The 15,658-nt window shown below is 46.2% G+C and overlaps 1 protein-coding gene and 1 long non-coding RNA gene across 2 annotated transcripts in view; one reads left to right on the top strand and one right to left on the bottom strand.

The window, feature by feature from the left end:
• The window catches only part of LOC142587629 (uncharacterized), a 58,277-nt gene that overhangs the window by 10,871 nt on the left and 31,748 nt on the right, over positions 1-15,658 (bottom strand). The gene's annotated exons all lie outside the window — the stretch shown is intronic.
• Positions 717-10,766, top strand: LOC142587627 (uncharacterized). The gene is made up of 3 exons (XM_075698789.1): positions 717-973; positions 1,718-1,895; positions 10,576-10,766. Exons 1-3 carry the CDS (start codon positions 821-823, stop codon positions 10,674-10,676), a joined length of 432 nt encoding a protein of 143 aa, XP_075554904.1. The 5' UTR covers positions 717-820; the 3' UTR covers positions 10,677-10,766.

Below are 15,658 nucleotides of genomic sequence, written 5' to 3'. Positions count from 1 at the left end.
AGCCACTGCCACCGTCTTCGAAAAGCTGGCACAGATAACGCGGTGCGCTGGGACGTGAAGGTCAGAAAGTGAAGTAGAGAAAGAAATAGTCAAGGCATAATACTCTGGAGTTTTAGCTGGCCAAGAAGCACTTTTTTATCTTTTACAGATTATTGATATATTGGAGCAATGGCCGGCAGTAGGAATGTTTGTGGCTATATTTAGTGACGAGTGGGTTTGTCCACTTACAATGCGTTTACAAAAGTATTGTGTCGCGTGAACGATGTCGTCGAAGGAAAATCATTGAAGTGCTGCACGTTAGCCATTACGTCACTGCCAAAACTTCGCACCAGCAGGTAAGCAGTATGTCGTATGTCATTGCAGTGTCAGCTTTCTGTGCTCTCCGCTTAAACTCTGTGTCCCACGATGTTGCTACCCGCGCTGTTGCTGTGGCGCAGGGCCTCGGTCACCCGGTATTTCACAAATTCTAATACGTCTGCGGAGAAGCTAAAGCTCTCAAATGTCAAGAGCACAACTTCCTCTCGAACCAATCCCTTTCTTAAACAATAACCTCTCTCGCACTTTGTTTTATTGTTCAGTTCCGGATTCTTAAATCCCTGTGGTGGGTGTCACGTAAACGTTCTCGCACTATGGATGGCTTACGTGTCCACTTTCAAAACTATCTTTGTGACCTGTAGTGTGCGCGAGCGCTGTCACGAACAATATGAGCTGGCAACCTTCCTCATTCTTCTCGCACTGTGCATCACGTTTTCTATATATCTGAAGTGCTACGGGCATTGTGTACACAGCGGCTTATTCTACGGCAGGTAAGGTTTCCAATATGCGTTCCCCTAGCGAGACCACAGCTGCGCTGCTCCTTCTCATTGTTATTAACATGAAGAGTCTGACGTGCGACGCCGAAACTACGGAAGATCCATCTCTGTATGATCGGAGAGCAGCTGGGTCGGAAGGACAAACTAGCCCATCGAATACGGTGAGTTTTTGCATATTATACAAATATGAATCTGTTTACCTGGCTATTAACGCCCGGTTGTTTGTCGATATCGGCTTTTCAAATACTAGCATCGCTTCACCTAATTAGTTCAATCGTAGAATTCAGGGCTGCAAGGCGGGCCCTTTAACCTGTGCAAAAAGACGAGCACTACTGTTGTCTCCTACGATATCCTGCTTTTTACAATGACACCAAAGCACGGTACTTCAGCGTTTTTCACTTCGCCCTAATGGGAATCCAACCACGGCACAAGTCAAAATCGCCACCTGGTGCTCTGCAGCGTAAAGCCGCAGGTACCGGGAGTGCACACATCACTGGGCATAGGATGACGGAGCGCTGAGGAGAGTGCGAGATTGTCGGCGTAGTTTCTTTGAGCAGCCGCGTGGACTGTGTACGATGGCGCCGAAGGACGCGGAAAGCTGCGTTGTTGCAACGACATTGGGCAATATTGCATCGGTCAGCCACTCTTTGAGCATTTTCAAGTAAATGAGTCGTGTCCTAAACATATATTTCAACGCCTGCTCACTGCGCGGGCAATGCAAAAGGGATCAGTGTGTAGCAAGCGCTGTTATCCCACTCTTAGGCTTCAGCCCTCAAAGCTTGAGTGCGTGCTGCCATGCCATCCACGCTGTGAAAAACTGCCGTAAGAAATGGGACGTATGGCTAAATCCTTGAATTTTTGTTAGCAGAGTAAAAATATATATCTGCTTGCTTAATTTTTTTCAGACTAAAGCAAAAGGCAAAGCTTGCATGAGCAGCGAGGAGTGCCAAGAAAATCTGTGTTGCCTGCGACAGCAGTCGACGAATACATGCCAGCCACTGGCTAAACTTTTGCAAAAGTGTTCGGTAGAACAGGTCAGAGGTGCCATCTACTCGGAGCACTGCCCCTGCAAGCCCGGGCAAGGTAAGAAACTTGATAGTAGAATAATGTCACGTATGTACGATGCAGTATTGAACAATACATGTCTATGCTGTGTCTCACAATGTTTTTTTCGCAGTGAAGAGAAGGCTGCGAGGCTGTGGAGAGGATTCCATACTGCGTACTACAGCGCAATTTTGTATTGTCTATATTAACTTTTGCATACATAATGGGAAAGAATGTCGTTCCTTATCGCGTCTTTCTTGTGCCAGTTATTCCCGTCTTGTTTTTTTAACCAGTGCAAGAATCTTCGCCCTCAACTAAGCGCCGCATTCGGCAAAAAACTATTATCGGTTGTAGACTTCCGCAGCTGGAAACAAAAAATACGCATTATATATCAAGATATCCTGTCGAAAGTACTGTCTCGCATTCTGACCAGCCTATGTGGGCGCTTCTATATGCTTGCTTCATGATTTGAACTTTTTTTCACCCGTCGAAATACGAATTCTTCTTGCAGTTAACTCACTTAGGAGGGAGGGGGTGGCTAATACCATGGTAGACGTGCTGGCTCAATATCTGATAACGTTCACGTTATCAAATCGAAGCTTCATCGGGCGCCCTATTTCAGCCGACACATGACAAGGCAGTTCCTTTCTTTGCTGTTCACAGCATCTTTGCCAACTCCTCCACGAACGCTAGAACACCACCGAGAAACGCGATCGCCGCCAAAATAGGTGCGACATGTCTTCCGTAACGCCACTTCCTCATTTTATCACTGCTCTAAAGCAAGCAGAGAATGCCACGAAGCTGATAGGTACGTTTGTTTCATAGGGGACAGAAAAGTAAGCATGCTTAGCCCGCTGATGTGTGACACATTTATTCAAGTGCGTCATCAAACAGACGCACCCTTAGCTATGTAGTCCGTGGTGCGTTAACAAAGCACTATGCCATGATTTGCGCGAGAGCTCCTGTTGCTGGCTAAAACTATACTCTGTCTTCGAGCAGTTAATTTTGTTATAATAACTCTCCTTACATTTAGCGGAAGTGATAGGGCCCCTATCTTGTTCTGAAGTTCCGGAGTGGCATATTACCCACCAGAGGGCGGTATTTTTTACGTGTCTATCTAGTGGACATGTCCAATTCGTCTTCGGCTCAATTCTGTATTAGCTGGGATGGGTCACGCGTCAGGAGGAGACAGACGCCTCCAGCCAATCAGCGCTTCACCAGCAGACGAAATGGACACGCCCACTAGGTTGAAACGTGTAGAATATCGCCGCAGATCTTCCAAGGCCTTGACCGTCACCGCTATCGTGCAGACGGCGGCAGCCCCTGTCATTGGTGGTAGTGTACGCCACTATCCTATGCCGACCACGCTTCTCATCTCCCACCTCCGCCACTCAACTACCCAGCCGTAATCGCACAAACCCGTCAGGCATTGTCCTTCTTATTGCCCATAGCTTCAGCTGCACTACCCGCCCCGAAGCCCTTCCCGTAGTCCTTTCGTCCTGTGTTCACGTGGTGCACGCCAGATAATCGAGACATCTACTTCGCCTGTGGCATCGCAGGCCACGTTGTGCGCTTCTTTCAGCAGCGCATCCCGGCTACTCATGGTCCGTTCGATTCGCGTAGCTAGTCGCCGATACGTGCCGCCACTTCTTAATTTTCGCCTAAGCCCTTCGACTCAGATCGCCACCAAGATGCTCTTCATTCCCCTCCTCCTCATCATCGCTCGCTTTGGCCGATGCATCTTCGGTCCCCTACTGCCGAGGGAAACTGATTAATGCAGTTCCGGAGGCAGGAACTGCAAGTACTTCGAACTTCACAAGACCTTTACTTTCGCCACAAAAAATACTTATGTATATGTTGAGGAACCGTCACACTAGGATTTGTCGATTACGTGTCGATTACGATTTGTCTATTTGCCACCGTTTCCGTCATCAAGGAAAACATCTGCTGCAAGATCAAGAAAGGTACTAGGTCACTTCCTGGGATAGTGCTCTCAGCTACTAGTGCGCAGTGCATTCATCCATCAACCGCGTGCATGATCCGTGTCGTCACCCAAGACGTTCTATACATCATCGAGTTTTTCGTGCTGCCCTCCTGCTTTCATTACCTACTCCTGGGATGGGGAGTAGCCATCACCATCCATCATCAACAACCATCATCGATTGTTCTAATGCAAAAGTGACACTTTCGTCACTCAGTGGCTCACTATGGGCCGGCGCTTGTAGCAGTACAAGCAAAATATTTGTTGATACCGTCACACATAACCTCGGAAATGTCAGTGTGCTGCCTATCATGTGCTGCCGAACTAGGCGCCACTGAAATATTTAACCCACCTAACCTGTTCGCTCAACGTTAATACATTTTTTCCCGTTTGTCGTCCTCAATGTTACCTCTCTGACCACAAAGATGCTGTTTTCCAGCTACTATCCGTACGCCATCCTTTCACATAGTGGAGCAACCTGAGGACATGTTCTAGATGTCAATGGCCCTGAAGATATTGATGCTCGCGATGACTCCGCCAATTGCCACGTTAATGCCGTAACATCTCTCCTTAACCCATCGCCTCCAGCCGTGCTCAACTGAGCCATCGACGCTGATCTTTCTCCTGCTCATCGCGTCCAACTTGTAGCTCTCCTTCCAAAGTTCTTTGCTTCCCTTGACTGTCATCCGTCATCATAGGGTCGCATAAATAATGTCTGTCATAACATCGACACTGGTCTGCATGTCCCTTTGTGACATCGCCCTTATCACTTTCCAGCGTAAGAGCACCGAATTATCATGGAGCAAATGGACGACATCCGCATCGTGGAGTCATTCAACATTCCAAAAGCCCTGGTAGCTAGACGTGGTGCTTGTGCTGAGAAAAAGCGGCTCCATTCTATTTTGTGCCGATAATGGCCCCATAAACAAAATTACAACGAAGGACGTTCACCCGCTGCATCAGATCAATGGCGTTCTTGACTGTTCGCAACGCGCAGCGTACTTAACTTTCTTGTATCTGCGTTTCGGCTATTAGCAGATTCCAATGAGTCAACCTGAGCGCCCGAAAAGGGTGTTCATGGCTCCAAGTCGACTGCACGAGTTTAACGTCGTCATTGGGGCTCTGCAATGGGCGCGCTACTTTGGAGTGTATGTTCGATACCAATCTCAGCGCCCCCAAATGGAAGACGTGCTTATGTGTCTTGGATGATATAGTTATATTCTCTGTCGATTTTCCGACACACCTTTCTCGTCTGCACAACATTCTTACCATCTCACTTCCATCGGCCTACAGCTAAATGTCACGAGGCCACTTTGCTACTCCAAGGTTAACAATGTGCGGTGGCGTTGTTTCTAAAGACAGCATCGTTACCGATCCCGACAAGCTTCGCGCAGTCACAGAGTATCCCAAGCCAACATAGATCAAGGTCATCTGAAGTTTTATAGGTTTGTGTTTCTATTTTCGTCGTTCCGTGCGCATATTTTCGACCATCATCGCACAATTGACAAATCTGCTCGCGGTCAGCAACGGCATTTCCACCAGGTCATTTGGATGTGATGAAGCCTTTGTTCAGTTGCTTCGCTTGTTCCTCTGTCAGGCAATTTTTCAATATAATGACCGAACTGCGTCCTCGATAGTGCACACCAAGACGAGTGGCATTGACCATGGTACTACCTTGGCGCAACGGAAAGCCGCCTATGATAAATACGCCGTCCCTTACACGAGCCGCACCCTTAAAAACGCGTGTTTGAATTAGTCAAATTAGTCACAGGGAGCGAGTGTCTAGAAATCCTCTCGGGCAATGGGCAGCTTTCGTCCTCACACTTATGACCGTCCTTTTGACATCGTAACTGACCACAATGCCCTTTGCTGGCACTCTTCCTTAAAAACTCATCGGAACGCCTCGGCCGTTGGGTGCTTTACCTCCAAATTTGATGTTCGTGTCGTATACCACACCGTTACAAAGCGCGCTGACGCAGAGCCGCTCTCGCGTTCCCGATAACACTTGATGTGACTTTTCTGTCAGCTTCCTCGACTATCCTATCATGACTGACAGCCATTGATACGCTTTCCCAGCAGCACCAGGACCCATCGTTTGCCCTCCCTCGTGACTTGAATGTATCGTTTTGCCACTCCATATGTCGTTCAATCGACACGGGGGCTACTCCGCCAAGCAACCCAACTTTCTGTGGGAGACAATATCCTCTACCACTACAACTATAAGACCGACGGTCAGGAATGACTACTGTAAATCGTTTGTCATTTGCTCTCCGATGTCTGCACGTATTTCCGGGTCAATCCGCAATGTGCTTATGCCGGTGTCCTAAAAGCCTACACGCGGCGGCGTCAGCAGTATTACTGGCGCGTAATGTATCGTTTTGTTCAGAAGTACGTCCGGTCGTGCAACACCTGTCAACAAACCAAACCCTCATCCCAACGTCCTGCTCGCGCATTTCAACTGTTACCGTGCCCAGCTAGACTGTTTGACCAGGTCCTGGTCGACTTTTATGACCCGCTTCCATGCAGCGGGTATGAAAACCGATGGACAAATGTTGGCGCCGATCATATAACACGCTACGTCGAGACCGTGACCCTTCCCGCCACGACCACTCACGAACACTCTTTTGTTATTCATCGCAACTTCATTCTTTGTGACGGTGCTTCTCCAGAACTAGTGATAGAGGCCATGCCTGCATGTCAGATGTTATCCAAACCCTTCTCGCCGAGTGTAAAATCATTCACATAAAATTGACATAAACGAATGGCCTCGCTCAGCAAATCGTACATTCGTTGACATGTTCTGGGTGCATTTGGTCCGACCGCACACAATGGGGCACCATATTCCTATTTGTTGCCTTCGCCTACAACACCGTGACGCAAGCGACTACTTGCTTTTGCTCTCTTTTTCATTTATACGAACGTGAGCATTCACGTCCGTTGGATACTCTGCTGCCACACAGACCTGAGGCTTCCCAATGCACTACCATCAGAAGTCACCCGGTACAGTGAAGATTGTAGTGAGCTGGTCCATTTACCACGCTATAAGACACCATGCGCTTACATCATGCTCTTACACCATGGCCCTACACTAAGGACTAAGGAGATCAGAAGGCACGGCATGACATGAATCATCAGTCTGCGGCCATGTTCCCTACCGGTTCTCTTGTCTCACTCAGGATACCACCTCATGCACCTGGCCTCTCTGCTAAACTTCTTGCGTGATATCACGGTACGTACCATTTCATCGATGCACCATCGCCTGTAAACTACATCGTTGCGTCCCTCACAATTTCGCCAAACCGGCGTCGTCATAGGCGTGAGCGTGCTCATGTTAGCCGACTAAAGTCCTACTGCGACTCCCTCGTCTGGTCTTCTCCCTGAGTAGCCAGGATGGCTCCCCTTCGCCACCGAAACCAATCTAATGAAGCAGACAGGACCCTAGCTGGGCTGTCCGCGGCGCGTTGATAAAGAAGAGCCATGCCGTGATCTGTGCGAGAGCCCGTCTTTCTGTCTAAGAAATATTGTGCCTTCGAGCAGGTATCGTTTTCCAATAAACTTCATTAAAAAGGGCATAACTGACAACTCGCAAGTTTGTCAAATAGCACTTACTGGACCCATCGCACCTTTTCACTTTGTTGTAATTGAATTGTTCTAGACAAGGGAGACCGTTCTTATGACTAGGTCAGCTTCTCTCCCTACTACGGGTTATCAAGTCCAAACTACTGACTTTCCATGTCGGAACGTTGAGTGACTTCTTACGCATAGGGACACAGCGTTCGGGCGATCGTGCTCCCATTTTAGTTACGCCAGCTGTAGCTTCACCTTCGCGACCCACTACCCAATTATTTAAAACAATGTGCCGCGTCCGCATTAGGGGCTTTTTTCAAAAAGAACAAAAGCAGAAGTGATAAGCGCTAGGAGACGCCAAAGCATCAAGAATGTTCATTGTCCGATGGTGCTGCAAAACATTACGTGCCACGACCAGGACACCAAACTCTCAACTTGTTAAAGAAGTGTGCTTGACTATTATGTCACGCATTAAAGACCAGTAGAAATACGACTAGAAAAACATTATTGTTCACATCCTATTCCTTTAGTTTTTAAATTTCATACAAGCGCTTCACCACGCCAGATAATCGTGTGCACAAAAAGTCCTGTCACTGGCTTTATTGCTTTAACTTGTTCTTCTAAAATGAATCAATTGTCCTTTGTTCGATTTCTCGAACTGTGCTTCGTTGCCTTCTTCTAGTACTTGCCTGTGTTATTGTAAGGTCTGCGGGTCATGTCCTTTCTTTTATTTTAATTCTGATGAAAAAAAGATGTATTTTGTTACCTCAATGCCGTGGACCAAGGCATGTCTCTTACTTTACCAAGAAAGAATTGTCTTCACCAACAGGTTTAGAAGTCAGAAGTGCTTTTTATAGGTGTTGATAATTCCAATTTTAGTCGGTTCTATAAGACAAAGTGTGGCTGCTAAAGTTGTCAGAATTGTATTGGCAGACTGTAGGTGAAAACCTTGGTATGTCTCGCTTTAATTTGGATCTTTAAATATTTGAGAACTGAACATCGCACAAAACTAGCCAACTGCACGTATTTCTCTCCCTCACCTCTAAAGACCATGGTTTTCAAATTTCGCCACCCGAACCCAAGGTGGTCAAAATTTCCGGAGTCCTCCACTACGGCGTGCCTCATAATCAGAAAGTGGTTTTGGCACGTAAAACCCCAAATATTATTATTATTAAATTTCGCCACCCGGTTTCCCCAGAAGTCGTTGAAATTGTAGAGAAGTATCTTAGCTCTCGTCGGCAAGTGAAACGCGCTAGAAGCACTCGTGTATGGTAAGTTTAGTAAGTCGGCTGTGCAAACACCCCACTGTACCGTGAGCGGTAACTAGTAAATAACAATACGTGCACCAATGCAGCTGGACTCAAGATTTCTTCCTTTGGTTGCATGTGTCATAGAATGTGCCGCTCCCACTCCGGCAGTTCGTCTCTGAGTGTGTTTATGCGCGTCCTGTGCCAGAAACGCAGTTTCCGTGCTTGCGGGAATGTCGCTGCTCAAATCAGGGGGGCCGATAGCGTTCAGGGTTAAACTGCGCATGCGGCCTGGTGTGCACATATTTCTTTCCTCGGTAAGTGCTGCTGATGTGGTATGGTTGAAGTTCTCGCGGAGCCCAGACTTGTTATAAGGGGGGAAGAGAAATGCTGCAGGCAACGTGGGCGAAAGGGAACTTAGTCGAACAAATGGTCAGCCCAGACAAACCGCCGGAGGTGAGAATGGTACGGTCTATAAAATATGCACGGGCAAAATTAAATCTCCCTTGCACCGAAAAGCGCGCATAGACTATTCGTAACTAGTTGCCGTTCGCAATGTACGACCAACTTTGGCGTTGGCTCACCCAGGCTCCGCAAGTTCCGATGCGCGCTCCTTTATTCATGAAGTTACGATGGTGCGTTCGGCTGAGGAAATTGCTTTCGCATCCTGTACACTTTGTTTCCTATGCAACACATGCAAGAGATGCGCTTCGGGGCCAGATTTTAGCAACAAGCCCTCGTAATCGCTTGGCAACGTCCCTCCGATCTGCCGCTACGCCCACGCAGAGTTTTTGCGAAACTTGTTCAGGAACGTGGCGAATGTTCGGACCGAATAAATTTCAAACTGGTGAATCTGCGTTATACGAATCATGTTGGAGTGATTCCTTGTCGTTAAGGAAAAGAACCTTTAACAATGAGCATACGAGCCCCATATGCCGCAGCGTGGGTACCATTTATTCGACGAACAAATAATGCAGCATATCTATTTAGCCACACTGCCTCATTTCATCTCAATGCATCTAATTTGGGAAATTTTTCAAAGAATCAAAGGTGGGTTCTTGCTAAAGAAGTTATACTTTTTAAAGCAGCTTCATATTACTAACATACACAAACTTGAGCGCGTTTCGTCGATTTCTCGAGCCGTCGAGTAAATGCTCGCCGGAAATTTCACCGACATTCGTGAAAACAGGTTGGCCAAATTTGAAAACCGTTTTTTTTTATAGATGCACTAAAAAAAGATGTGAGCGATGGTGAAATTTCCGCGGTGTTACATTTCTTCCGATTCTTTTTTGTTTTTACAAAGGCTGACATTATCTGTGATAATTAGAATAAATGCTTCTTGGCGCTGCCTTTCACTCAATCCTTCTAGAGCCATAGCAGGGCATTTTTTTGCTTTGGAAGCCAACTACTTTGCGAATTCGACAAAATCCAGAAGAACCAGTCCTTATGAACAGACACGAACGCACACACGCACGCAAACACACACACACACACGCACACACACACCCATATATCAATTTAACCCTAATATTAATTTCCTTTTTCTCGCCACTGAGGCCGACAACTAGAATTTTTTATCGCAAGTAAAAATTGCCACCAGGCACGCCTGATTACAGTTATCTAAACCCGCCGAGAGTTACAGTAATTTCGTTCACCTCTGTAACAAACTATAATTTTAATGTATGCACTTTTAGACAGTGGGCGAATATTGAAATTTCATTTGAAATTTCGTAAAACATACACCTTTATTACTAATTCTCGTCCTTGCACTTCGAAATTTATAATGTAAATGAACAAAGTGACTATCCCACCCTTTTGAACTACTGAGCTATGACGCTTGAACGGCAACATACAGCGGCTCTATTCTATTTTGCGCTGTACTGACTCACATTAAGATGCTTTCTGATTGATGTTTTTCTAAAAGTTTGCAGGAACAGCATAATCATGACGATTATTCGGAACATTACGGAGCAGCCCGCCTCTACATCAGGAAGACTATGCAGGTTATTTGGCCAAGAAGGTTAGGAGCAAGTTACATCAAGCAACACGGCGTCTTCAGAGGGCTCTGACATGTAATTCCAAAGTGCCCGTGTATTACATTTACTGATGACAGACGACCTGAGTTTGGCTTCGTGAGAACCACGAGAACGGCTAAACACTGAGGTTGCTAAACTCTTCCGAACGCTACTAGTAAAATCTACCAAAGCGTCTTATTCGTTGACCTTGACACATACGAGGTGCAGACGTTGCAAACTGTGAGGAAATGAATCGACACGACACGCCCTCCGCCATTTTCTGTCTTTGGCACATACGTATGCCTTCTAAGGCAAAGTAAACATTAGTCGAAATTTTTGGAATGGTTAGCGGCACAAAATATTTACTAACATTTGTACATAGCTATGACTCAATTTTTTTCACCTTCTTCGCAAAATAAGGTTCAGCGCTAGATTTTGATTTAAGGCAAGAGAAACAGCAATTCACTGCTAAATAAAAAGAGAGAAATAGCAATATTTTACTTCCTGTAAAACATGAACGACAAAAAAATGCGCAGCCCGATATATTTGAGACTCAGTTCGACGGGTGCGAAATACAGTTCAATAAGAAAAACATCGGTAGGACGAAGAAGTACTTTAGCCACGATTCCAAACTCTCAACATTAAAGAGGGTTCACGTTTGCACATTTCTTCATCATTGTAGCGCCCTTGATTGCCAAAGAAATGGGCACTTTTCTGCAAGGGCACAGGAATGTCAACCTATCAAGCCAACTAATCGTTGACGCAAGACCTACACAATTCTAAAACTGCCGACGCCACTTCCTACGCCCACCGAGAAATCAACAGCGGATGGATAAACCACGCAAAATATGTTCAGAAAATGTGTCACGATGGCATGTGCGTTAGCTGTAGATTATTGCATCGTGTGACTCGTGGAGGAAAGATGTAAACTAGAATAGAGCCGCAAGTCACAAGTCTGAAGCCTAATTATATAATTATATAAATTATATAAAGAAAATGTGGGACCTTGTCACGTAGTAATCAAGCGGTAGCTTCTAATCACATTGCTTTGGTTCCGTCGGTTTCGGTGCTTTCATCTCAACTTTTGTACTCTGCTAAGATGGAGTGATAAACCAAGCAAGTTAATATAGGCTTGCCGTTGAAGATAGCCTGCGGCTTATATTGCGAACCTTAACAACCATGTGAAAAGCTTAGACGGCGCTCGAATGATTAGCACTGGCTTCAAGTTGAGAGCGCTGGCGCTTCCATTAACCATTGCGGTAACTACAAGTGACGCCTCGGAGGTTCTATGGGGGGGGAACCAGGCGCCCTATGCTTTCTGCGTGTTTCAAAACCGCACAATCTACGCGCAGGGAGGCGCTAGTGTCTGCAGATGGCTAGCCAAAAAAGGGGCAGGTCTAGCCTGACGTTGTCCAAAGAGTGCAGACGACTTGCACAAAATGTCCCCTCTGGTGCAGATTTTGGGCGGCAAGGTGCCGGAGGTACCTTTACGTGACACTAACGTACAAAGAGCGCTTGTGACGAGAGCTTGTGAGAGCAAGGTTTTGAGGTGGATGTAAACAGGCAAGTGTAAAGGTATGGTGGTTTTTAACGAGACGGAATCCACTTCAATGGCAGGCTCGGACGAGAAACGGACTGGCTTTTTGCTGGTTGAGCTACTGCGTTTTTTCGGCGTCACGAGTGCCCAGGAGGCCAGGCTAAGTAGTAATGAGGAAGGTCCCCTGGGGGGAACCTCAGAGTAACATCAACGACAATAACGCAAGAAGGAGGAAAAGAAGAAATAAGAGAGCTCCCCAAGCATATTGACCATATAGTTGAAAAACGACCAAGAGGAGTTTTCATGGTACGTAAGCTATGCAACAGTCAGTAGAGGATGCGGAGAGACCCTCATCTAATGATAAAAAAAATTATGTGCGGGCCATTTTACAATTCGGAAGTGTATTATTTACTGGAAAGTCAGCTTATAAATAACGCTCCCTAGTTCTGACTGAGCGCGAAACCCTTCGACTGTGCTGCCGATTGCCGAAATTTGGTGCCACTATCATACTACATCAACATGTTAGGTCGCCCTCGATAATGTGTAGATTTCATTTATTGGTGGCAAAAATATTCCTAAATATATACGAATGGCCTATAAGAAGATTGGGAAATATATTCAAAACTCAACCCTGCATTATTCTTCGGAGTACACTCACCTCTACTTTAGACAGCGCAAGTGGTCTTTCTACAAGCATTGACGTATATGGGAGGTGCTCCCTAGTTCTGATGCTCGAGAGAGTCAACTATGACGGTATCGAACCTGACAACGCAGAAATTATCTCCATAATATTGTCACGTGGTGGTGACGTTAAAGAACACAGTAGCAATACTGTGAAAGACAAAACTAGCTTTTATTGGGCAAACATGTGCCCACAAAGACAGACTTAAAGCACAACGATAGCGGCGAACACAGTCGGCGATCGTCGAAAATCTGATCAGCGGGTCAAGCGCGTCGGCTTTAATAGTTCAGTCGTTGAATGTTCCAGAGTAACCGCTGGGACCCACGTGTCTTCCACAAAGTTCTACACTATTCGCGCCGCGCATACATGCAATCAGATTACACAAGTTGCGGGGAAAGACAGCGGATGGAACCATCGATAACATTCCGGAAACTTCTTTTACATGCAGGCGCGTCCTGCGCTGTGCGATAACATTTGTTAGGTGGTGAGAAGTAGTCGCCCGATAAAGATAAAGAGGTACACGTGTCAATATATTAAATAGACTATTACTGCATGACTTATTGAGTTTAACTAGGAATACGGTCACTGCGACAGACGCCTGACAGTGTGAAGAAAAATCTGGAATTCACTCTTTTGCTCCTGCTATAGAGTTGTTTTCTCAATCACGATTCCGGACTTCTTGTTCGTATTTCTGGCTAATCTTGTAGCTGTGTTGTTAGCCTTACGGAAAATAAGTTCATCAAAATCGATGGCAGCCTTAATAATGGATCCTTTATCTTTGTGTCCATCGTCCACAGCAAATAGTGGAACTAACCTCTCACGTACATTAATTTTCTACTGCCTGCCCACATAAATTTCATTAGATTACTTTGGATGCCTCGACATAAAGGATTCTTCTTGAAAGAAATGGATGACACTCTCGCGAGACTAGTCAACAATGGCGCTGTAATATCATCACTGGCCACATCAGGTTTCCTAACTACTGCTGGATTCGGTAGATAAGTACTTACAGTTTTTGTAACTTGTTTGGGCACTAACTAGCGTATGTAATGCGGTCCTGTACAAAGGGCTGTGGGCCAGAGACCGTATTTTCTGATGCTTTGACTGATTGCCCTAATGTTCTCGTTTTCTTCTCGAAACTTGCCTGGATGTTCACGTTTGAGTGCCCGGATAGTGGCTCTGGCTTTTGGCTCAAAGTCAATTGAAGATCGCCTGCAACGAGAGCTAAAAGCATTCCATGCCTAAAAGTAGCTGGTGCTGAGAAACGTCAACTGCAAGAAAGTTAAAGAGAAAATACAAAAGCGCGCAGCCAGATGCTTAAATGAGGTTGCCGTTAGGCTGAATAATGAACTATGACCAAAACCTGAGGAAGCGCTTTCTTCAACAGCCGAAAAAGCTTACAACATATACCCGACAGTTGTCGACAAAGTAAAATGAATTTATTTGCAAAGGCAAACGGGAAAATATAGAATTCACTCATATACACCATTGAGCATTACATCGGTAATATACAGGTTTGCAATGCGGGCGTATAAATTGAGACTGAAAGCATTGGTAGAACATAATGGCTGATTGCGATAGCTGTAGCTTGGCTTCATAATCTCGTTAATAAGTTATTTGTTCGTGCTCAGTATATAGAAATTTACTATCCTAACCCCCACTCTGTAGTGCTTAGGCCCGCAGCGTTCCCCGAAAAACTACGGAATCAATTACCCCCCTCCATTTCCTCCTTCTCATAAGCTGTAGTATAACCGCTATTCAGAGATGTAGAAAAGCTGAAAAAGCACTGGGAGCTGTCAAGGTCACCTGCTTTGTGCGAGGTCCAGAGCGGTATTGAGATGGTGGCGCGGCTGGCCGTTGTGAATAGCTACTGGGTAGCGCTAGTTTTCGGATGCCAAGGGACAAGCAGACGCGACGAGTGGATGATACGTTACTCGGGGCCCCTCGGTAAGCGCTGAAAACTTTTCCCTTTTTATTTTTACACACAAGTGTTAAGTGCTGCTCAATTTCCGAAAATATATCGTGTACCCAGGTGGGCTCAAGACCGCGTGCATGCGTGAGATTCGGGAAACAAGAGGTTAGGGCCACCGAGAATTGACACTATACCGTACTTTTCGGCGACAACGTAGCCTACCCGCCTGCGGGATTATCTTACTTAGCTATGTCGGCTGCTCGGTTGCGGTAGTCGGAAGTTCAAATCCCCCCGCTCCATCTTCTTTTTCACATTTCCCACTGCACCACATCTGCAGGCTTGGAGTGACGCCTGACACCGGCGAAAGATTCCGAGAGCGAGTGGGGCTATACTAATCCAGGTACAAGCAAATTAGGAAGGCCCACTAAGCTGAACAATGACACTCCCTCAGCAGAACAGGAATTGGCCTCCCGGGTGCAGTATTCGGTCACAACCTCCCTGATGATATCATCAATTAACCAATGGCCCTCAGTCCCCAGCAGCTGCGGAGCACCTGACCAAGGCTGCGGTCAGACCTGTAACGCAGCAGAAGGTGCTAAGAATCCCTGGATCCGGACAGGCCGCCAATGGAAACTGACATATACAACGTTTAACACTCGAACCCTCTCGAATGAGGCTAGCATAGCAGGACTCTTCGAGGAACTATCAGACATAGTTTGGGATACTATCGGCCTTAGTGAAATTAGAAGAACTGGTAACTGAGAAGAACAACGGCCATATCCTCTGCTTTAGAGGTCTCCCTTATAAGAAGCAATACGGAGTAGGATTCCTAACTCATAGACATAGTGGGCAACATTGATG

The sequence above is a fragment of the Dermacentor variabilis genome, chromosome 7 (genome assembly GCF_050947875.1).
Source record: "Dermacentor variabilis isolate Ectoservices chromosome 7, ASM5094787v1, whole genome shotgun sequence".
NCBI lineage: Eukaryota > Metazoa > Arthropoda > Arachnida > Ixodida > Ixodidae > Dermacentor > Dermacentor variabilis.
Note: the sequence above shows the minus strand (reverse complement) of the source record. Positions and strands in the feature narration are given on the sequence as shown.

Coding starts and splice junctions, on each gene's coding strand:
- LOC142587627 (XM_075698789.1), top strand. CDS start 821: ATGCGTTCCCCTAGCGAGACCACAGCTGCGCTGCTCCTTCTCATTGTT. Junction 974..1,717: donor AAACTAGCCCATCGAATACG/GTGAGTTTTTGC, acceptor AATTTTTTTCAG/ACTAAAGCAAAAGGCAAAGC. Junction 1,896..10,575: donor CCCCTGCAAGCCCGGGCAAG/GTAAGAAACTTG, acceptor TTTTTCTAAAAG/TTTGCAGGAACAGCATAATC.